The sequence below is a fragment of the Rhincodon typus genome, chromosome 7 (assembly GCF_021869965.1).
Source record: "Rhincodon typus isolate 14 chromosome 7, sRhiTyp1.1, whole genome shotgun sequence".
In the NCBI taxonomy this organism is placed as follows: domain Eukaryota; kingdom Metazoa; phylum Chordata; class Chondrichthyes; order Orectolobiformes; family Rhincodontidae; genus Rhincodon; species Rhincodon typus.
In genome coordinates this window covers 31,880,165-31,888,925 of record NC_063338.1, presented here as the reverse complement: position 1 = coordinate 31,888,925, position 8,761 = coordinate 31,880,165, and the positions used below count along the sequence as shown (strand labels likewise).

General features: G+C 39.7%; 1 protein-coding gene across 6 annotated transcripts in view; it reads right to left on the bottom strand.

The window, feature by feature from the left end:
* Positions 1-301: 301 nt before the first annotated feature.
* The window catches only part of LOC109920378 (signal transducer and activator of transcription 4), a 95,442-nt gene continuing 86,982 nt past the window's right edge, over positions 302-8,761 (bottom strand). For all 6 annotated transcript variants that reach the window (XM_048599194.1, XM_048599196.1, XM_048599193.1 and 3 more), the window contains 5 exons: positions 6,864-6,955; positions 3,179-3,318; positions 1,481-1,672; positions 579-645; positions 302-497 (listed from right to left, as the gene is read on the bottom strand). In XM_048599194.1, coding sequence (XP_048455151.1) covers positions 365-497; positions 579-645; positions 1,481-1,672; positions 3,179-3,318; positions 6,864-6,955 — 624 coding nt within the window. In that variant the 3' untranslated portion in view covers positions 302-364. The remainder of the gene's footprint in view (positions 498-578; positions 646-1,480; positions 1,673-3,178; positions 3,319-6,863; positions 6,956-8,761) is intronic.

Genomic DNA, 8,761 nt, shown 5'->3' with positions numbered 1-8,761 from the left:
TATCTGAACAAGTGTTCAAATTCTTACATACATAATCCCTTTCTTGTTGAGGTCTGAGCACCTACAGTGAACTGTGGTGAGCAGTATAACTTTGATTTCACAACTCTTCCTTGCATGATACAATGTCTGAAACTCAAATCTGTAACACAGCAATTAATTAGAGATGAAGTATCATATTGATGTCATTTGTAAGCTCATGCATACATCTGTTTGCATAGTTTTCCACATTACAACTGCGTTGTCATAAAAGAGCTTGTTGCACCCTCTTAAAATGAAATATTATTAGACATCTAACTATAAATTAGATTTAGAGAGTGTTTATTGTCTGAGTTATTGTGAAAAGAACTATGGAAGTCAACCATAATCAAATCATTGCTTCAAAACATACAGCAGTCTCTATTTCTGCTGGACTCAGCTGCTGTTTCAGTTCAGCATACACTCCTGGTGACATAGGAAGTAGGTCTGATGATGAAACTGGAGCCGTTGAAGCATTTGGACTGAAAAAAGCAGAATAAATTAATAGTTAACACAAAACACAGCAATTTTTAGTGAAAGGTTCATTGGTTGTTGATACTTACAATTCAGAGAATGGTATAAACCTTGAGGAAATATAGCCTTTCTTCTCTGTCTCTGTGGGTTCAGATACTATTTAAAAGAAAAAGAAATTATATATTTTGGTACTTGATCGATTTTAATGATTTGTTACTATATTGAGGCCAATTTCCTTTTACAGCAGTATACAATATCTAAAATAAACAAAGAACTGTGGATGCTGGAGATCTGAAACAAATTACTAGATTGTAGATAGTTTTCCCATTCCTTTGCCTGCCTACCTCTTTCATATCTTTCTCTCTTTGTGCTCTGTCTCCAACTATCCGCTCACCTCTTCACACTACACACCATCCACCACCCCCCTCTTCCGCATTACTGATCTGTGATATAACTCCATATACATACCATTGTCCTATATCACTTAATTTTGATTAAAATAAACTTAATTTTAAAATTAACAATCAATCTAGCATCAATTGTTGCTTGTGCTAGAGTGTTTCAAACGAATACCACCCTTTGAAAGAAGAAGTCTTTCCTAATTTCACTCCTAAAATGTATGGCTCTAGTTATAGAATCCCAACCAGTGGAAACAGTTTCCCCCAGTTTGCCCTGTGGTTACCCTTAATATCTTGAAAACCTTAATCAAATAACTTCATATCCTTCTAAATTTCAAGGAATACACCACAGTTAGTGTGATCGCTCCACATAATTTAACCCTTGGGAGTCAAGGTATTGTTCTGGAAAATCTATATCATACCCCCTCCAAGGCCAATATCTCCTTTGTCAGGTGTGGTGTCCGGATCTTGTAGTATGCCAGCTGCCAGAGCTTCCTGCATTTTCTAATTTCAGTCTGCTAAATGTGATTTCAAGACAAAGTAATAAAATTATCTGGTTTATTACTATACCACCACAGACCGCCAACACTGACCTTCTTTTGGCTTATTGTTGTAATGCTTTCCAAAAGCTTTGTCCTTTGGAATATCGGGATATAGAAATTGTAGTGGGTTCTCTGGAATATTCTCAGCCACCATTACTTTGTAATCACGGATGATGTCAGGCAAAGGAACCGCTAATAACTGGCTCTTGGAGTAAGGTTCTACTGAATGAAATTTCATTTCCCCTAAAACAGCAACAGTTAAAGGTTATGTTCAGATCCTTGTGAAATTAAAAAGTGAATTTAACATTCAAATATTGGATAAAATTTTGACCACAAACTTTCAATCCTATCCCATCAAATTCAGGTACTTTAATTTATACTTTGCAGAATCTAATGGAATCTAGTGGGAAATAATTTATTTTATTGATCATGAAATCATGCATTTTTTCTATGAAATGGCATCATTTATTTAGCTCCCATGCATACTGAACAATAATACTGGTAACTAGCCCCATCCTATACATTTGTAGATTAGTTATGCCAATATTAGCATATAAAAACATGACAATAAATTCAGAACCTTGAATAAACAAGGAAAGAAAGTTCAAAAGACCTGTGACCATAGTGGTAGCAATATATTAGAGCCAATAAAGGTTCTAAAGTAGGAAGTAATTGAAAAATGGAGGTTAAAACCAGATCATTTATTGTACCTAAGGGTGCATAAAAGATACTTAGCATTTATCCAAGTGTGGAAATGTTCTGTATTCAAGTCTTGGACAGATAGATTTTATAGAGCACAGGAATGGTCAAGGAAATAAATTGCTTGGAATGAAATGAAAACCAAGCTTTCTGGATGCTGATATAGGAATGGAGAAGATATAAACTTTCTATTTGGGATCAAAAGAGATATGAGGAAGGTCAGAGGTGATAGTAGCTGTTTTATGTCCAATAGTTTTTTTTGAAAAAATTGAGCATCATTTTCTGTTCTTGTTACATTGACATTTTTTGTTGCAGGATTTTGAACAACAATATGCCTGGAGAATATCCAGCTATTTATAATTTACAAATCCATTTATCTTGGATTTACTTGGGAAAACTGACCAACGAAGCAGATGAAATCAGAGATGAAATCAGTGTGTATGTGAGATGAAATCAGAGGCTGTATTGAGCTTTTAATCCATGCTCTGAAGTCATAACAATAACTGGTATCTGACCTGGTGTGGTGAAGAATCTGTGGCATGTGTGAAGTGAAAAAAACAGCGAGACTTTTCAGTCAGTCAAGTTGAAAATTCTTCACTGAGATTGACAAGAGCAACTTAGCTCCCCAGAATGGATTGGTTGAGGCTGACAGAGTTGGTTTAACTAAATTCCTGATCACAAAGAAGTTGGGATATACTTGCAACTGAAACTAATGATGCTAAAGCAGGGAATATCTAATTCAGAATCACATTTGTAACAGATATAGAACATTGTGAAGAAAGCTTAGGTGATGGAGAATCTATAAAATACCAAGACTAAATGCCAGTAGAGAAGATTTTGACTTCTGAATTAGGATTGGTCCAACAATAAATGGTTCCCTTTGTTTACTCTCTATCTCTTTATTCTAAACAGAACTGAAAACAGCTCAGAGATTATCCAGCTGTTTATAGTTTACAAATCTACTTATTTTGGAGCATGCTTATTCCAAATTGTTTTCAAGTTGTGCCTCTGTCCCGAGCAACAGAAAGAAAGAATCCATTATTATCTTACCATTCTCAGATCGATCAACCCAGGTAAATGTAATCGCACCGTCTCTGCTGCTCTCACTGAACCTCAATAAAAATGTGCCAGATGGTTTATCCTTCAACAAAGCACGTTCATTTTCCTTACTCACAAATCCCACAATGTACCTAAAGAGACATAAATCAACATTTTTTAAACAAATTTACATAATAGAATTTCACTGTGCAAAGATTAAGGGTATCTTTCTTCCTTTTCCTATCTCCTCTTCTGAAGATGCAAAGTCTAGTTGCAGTTTGGTACATGACTGCTGGGAGGCCAATGGTAAGTAACATGCCCATTTATTACTCTCCATCTATAAAACCAGGAAAACAGCATCAAAGGGCCTTCTATATGGAGGTATCTATATGATGCAAGCACTACACATACACTTCCTAACAAAAGCTTATGGGTACTCATCAAGAACGAAAATCACTGTTGAATTCTGTCTGTGGGTCCTGAGGCCACTACTAGCACCTCACTGCAGCTAAGATTGGAATCAATGGAAATTAAAGCAGTAAGATTTCCACATGGCAGAGGACTGGTGCTGCATTGGACACCAGAGCCTAGATAATGCATCATATTCAAATTGGATTTGAATTCAGTGCAGTGCATGACGAATATATCCAAATGAGGTGTGTGCTAGGCTCATTTACTTATTACCAGCATGCCCCCACAGCAGTCAACAACCCAGAGGGCTGAAAGATTAGCTGTCTGGTTGTACAATCAGTTGGCAGTCAGGAATTGGATTAACAGTAGCCTGCAGACTTATAGCAGCTCGCTCCTGCTCCTCCATAATAAAGAAAGCAAAAACATTGAAAATGACCTTTCCAATACCAGGCTTCAGTGGCCCCTTTTAGAATTGCAAGTTTGGCTGTTAGGCAACCGTTGAGCATGCATCTAATGGCCATATGCGATAAAACCTAGCAATAAAGCCCTGAAGCAGGTGCTAGGTCCCATTTTGCACAGGAGATTGATTTCGAGGTAACTGCTCCAACAGAGCTTAAGCTGACAATTCAGATCTTTTTTAAAAAGGGATGATGATTGTTGATGCATGCCTTATATATTCAAAAGAATATGACACTAATCAATAAATCATTAGTCTTCGTATCAGAGAGAATAACCTTCAGCACTTTTGCTACTACTGACATTTCAATGTTTCTCTGAGTTAAGTATGACTTGACAACACAGTGTGGAGCTGGAGGAACACAGCAGACCAGGCAGCATCAGAGGAGCAGGAAAGTTGACATTTCGAGTTGGGACCCTTTTTTAGAAATGGGGAGGGGAAAGGGGGCTGGGAAATAAATAGAGAGACGAGTGGTGGGGCTCAGGAAGGTAGTGGGGATGGTGATAGGTGAGTGCAGGTAGGGAGTGGTGGGGATTGGAGTGGGATGGGTGGGGCAAATAGGTGGGAGTGAAGATGAATCTCTTGCATTTCCTGCACTTCTGCCCTCACAACCCTTCCCCCAACAAAAATAAAGACAGAATCTCCCTTGTCCTCACATATCACCCCACTATTCTCCGGATTTAATGTATCATTCTCCACAACTTCCACCACCTACAATCTGACCCCACAACCCAAGAGATATTTCCCTCCCCACCCCTATGTGCCTTTTGTAGGGACTGCTCACTCTGCGACTCCCTCATCTACTTCACACTCCCCACTAACCCCACCACACCCAGCACCTTTCCCTGCAACTACAGGAAGTGCTACACCTGCCTCTACATCTACACCCTCACCTCCATTCAAGGCCCAAAAACAAACCTTTCATATCAGACAGGGATTCACATGTACATCTGTCAACTTGGTCTACTGTATCTGCTGCTCCTGCTGTGGCCTCCTCTACATCGGTGAGACCAAGCATAGACTCGGAGACCATTCTGCGCTCTGTACATGACAAACAACACCACCTTCTGGTCGCCAACTATTTTAATCCCCCTCCCACTCCCTGGGTGACATGTTCATCCTGGGCCTCCTCCAATGTCACAATGACACCACCTGCAAACTTGAGGAGCAACACCTCGTATTCTGCTCGGGAGCCTACAGCCCGATGGCCTAAACATGAAACTCACCAGTTTTAAAATTTCAACACCCCTGGTCTCATCCCACGTCCAATCCTCCTTCCCATCCCTGCCTCCTTGACCTGACACAACCTGTCCATCTTCTCTCCCATCGATCTACCCCACCCATCCCACTGACCAATCCCTACCACCACTCACCTATCACCATCCCACCTACCTTCCCCAGCCCCAACCCTCCTCTCTCTATTTATTTCCCAGCTCCCTTCCCCTCCCCATTTCTGAAGAAGGGTCCTGATCCAAAACATCAACTTTCCCGCTCCTCTGATGCTGCCTGGTCTGCTGCCTTCCTCCAGCTCCACACTGTGTTGACTCTGACTCCAGCATCTGCAGTTTTTGCCATCTCTAAGTTTGACTTGATGTATTTTTGCAAGCAAAACACATTTCACAGTTCTACATAAACTTTTTGAGGGAGTAGCTAAAGTAGTGGATGAAATTAATAAATGAGGCTACTCATTGGGTTTGTCACATTGATTTTCAGAAGACATTTGATATATTTGTGACTGAGAATATATGGACAGAGATATTCCAAAGGCCAGAGAGTTATCAAAGCAACACAGTCTGGAGTTGCACGTTCAGACAATACAGAATTCTTGATGCAGTAACTCCATGGGAATTATCTGGGAATTTGGCTTTTCTGATGGGGACTTTCCCCTAAGACTAGAAATCTTCAAAAGAGCCCAGTTAATTTGGAGAATTCAGAGCATTCTGACTCAATTAAACTTAGTAAATACACAGGAAAAATTAGAAGATGAAAAAACTACTCCAACTTCTTGGTCACTCTTAAACTGAACCCCTAATCAATGACTGAAAGCCTCAACCACACCCTTGTTGGACTCCTTACACCAACACACCCTACGCTGAACCCCTGACAATCACCCACCAATCAGACCTACCCCTTGAGCTAACCAAAGTCCACCACCCTACTCAGAAAAGCTGTGAAGATTAACACTCCAAGGATCTGGAATAATATATGGGCTGGTTTAAGTACTGAAATTACCCTGGATGGAATCAAGTCACAGTTTGCATGACTTGTTCAGTATTTCCTGTCTTTTTTTCTTCTTATATCAGATTTCTAACATCTTCACTAGTTTGCTTTTGTATAAAACTCTCTAGCTTTCTTCAGAATGTATAGTTTTAGACTCTATCTTAAATGGTCTTTGATGTGTTGCGACTGGCAAAGAGAATTGTGAGTGTACAGAACAAAAGGCATGGGTATGTAATCTGATTATTAATGTATCAGTAAACTAGAGAAATGATAGTTCAATGAGTTGAATGGATATCTGGTTAACAATCAGAAAGAAGGTTGTTAATATAGGGCAGACATAGTCAGATACACTAGTTTAGTATTTTGAGCAATATAGGTACTATGGAATGTCATTTTTTCAAATGTAACAGATGAGGGTTGAATAATGAAGAACTCATGTTTGCATATTCAAGTGTTGTGATTGAAATTATGGCTTCTAAAGTGTTAAATTAAATCTTATTTGCTACAATGCAGTTTGTCCCATGAATTAAATCAAGTGACTGCTTCACTGCTAAGTGTACTGGTAACTTCAACAGTAATCAATAATATCCATCATTGGCTTTTAGTTACCCATCTATCCATAAAGCCAATAGGTGCTTCTTGATGAGTTCCAGGATTCCATCTAACCACAACCAGAAACTGAACCTGTTAGGAAGATTCTCCTGTAAATGAAACCAAAAAAAAAGTTACCAGAATTTGTAAAAAATAGTAGTCAGTGGTTCTGCAAATTCTAAAGTTTATAACTAGTTAGAATCAAGAACTGAAACATTACCTCCTGTCTAATCAAAAGATTTGAGTATGTGTACATATGCACAAACAAGTTTAGGGATGCAACTAACGCACAAATACACACAGAAATGTGTGATTATTGATTATGACAACTTACAGCAATAAATATATTTAACAGAAGGAGTTGGTTAGCTCAATGGACTGGATGGCTTGTTTATGATCCAGAGTGACAACAATAGTGTGGGTTCAATGCCTACAATGGTTAAAGTTACCATAAAGGTGCCATCTTCACAAACTTGCTCCTTGTCTGAGGTATGGTGACCTTCAGGTTAAACTCACCATCAGTTATCTCTCTCTAATGGCAGAATAGTCCTATAATCCTCTGGGACAATGGTGACTTTACTTTAAGTGGTTGTTTTGACTGGTGGGCCGAAGGACATTTTTCTGTGCTGTAGATCTCTATTACAGGTACTTCGCATTTTCTTTACTATCTTTAACAGAGAAAAATACCTCAAACTGCTTCACAGAGATGTAAAGAGAGAAAAAACATGCAGTTAAATAAGAGATAGTAAGAACTACAGATGCTGGAGTCAGAGGTAACAGTGTGGAGCTGGAGGAACACAGCAGGCCAGGCAGCATCAGAGGGGCAGGAAAGTTGAAAAGTTGGAAGTTCAGAAAATTTTCTGAAGAAGCATCCCGACCTGAAACGTCAGCTTTCCTGCTCCTCTGATGCTACCTGGCTTGCTGTGTTCCTCCAGCTCCACACTGTTACATATGCAGTCAAATAAAGCAGGTATTAAGATGAGTCAGTCAAAGGAGTATTTTCAAGACCTTGAAAGAAGACAGGGAGGTAGGTATGGGATAGTTTTGGAATTCCAAAGTACTGGATCCAGAAGGCTAAAGTCACAGCTGCAAACTGTGGTGTGACAAAAAGTGGGGATACAAAAGAAGTTGAAGTCAGAAAAACAGAGTGTTGGTGGTACAGGACCAGAGAAGATCATAGATTTTTTAAATTCACTCATGGGATATGGTGTCGCTGACTGGCCAGCATTTATTGCCCAGCCCTAGTTGCCCTGGAGAGGATGGTAGTGAACTGCCTCCTTGAATTGCTGCAGTCTATGTGCTGACTTGTGCTTTATAGACGGTGGACTGGCTTTGGGGAAATAGGTGAGTTCCACCCCACAGTATTGCTGGCCTCCTTACCTGTGCTTCCTACACAGATAGACCTTCGAGGAGTTGCTAGTGAACCTACTGCTCCGAAGTGTGGGAGTGATATTGATGAAATTCGTCCATCCCCATTGATTGAATTTTCTCAGTATTTTGAAGGCTTTCTGGGCAAAAGCACAACTTCTCGAGATAATTGAGAACTCAGATAGCAGAAAGAACAGCACCTCATTTACTCCCTAGGCATTTTACAGTCTTCAGGATTCAACATTGAGTTAACAACTTCAGACCATGAACTCTGTACTCCATTTTGATATTTTCCCTACATCTCTCCCTCCTCCTGTTTGTATCTGGTTTCTCATGGTTTTGCTTTCAATCAGATCTTATCTTTCTTCTGTCACGAGTCTGAATCTATATCCTGTCTTCTCTACAATCATTACCACTCCCTCGGACTTGTACTGTTCGATGGAAACTTTGATCTCCAATATTCTTTAACCTTCCGAGACAACAAGGTGCAGGGCTGGATGAACACAGCAGGCCAAGCAGCATCATAGGAGCAGAGAGGCTGACGTTTC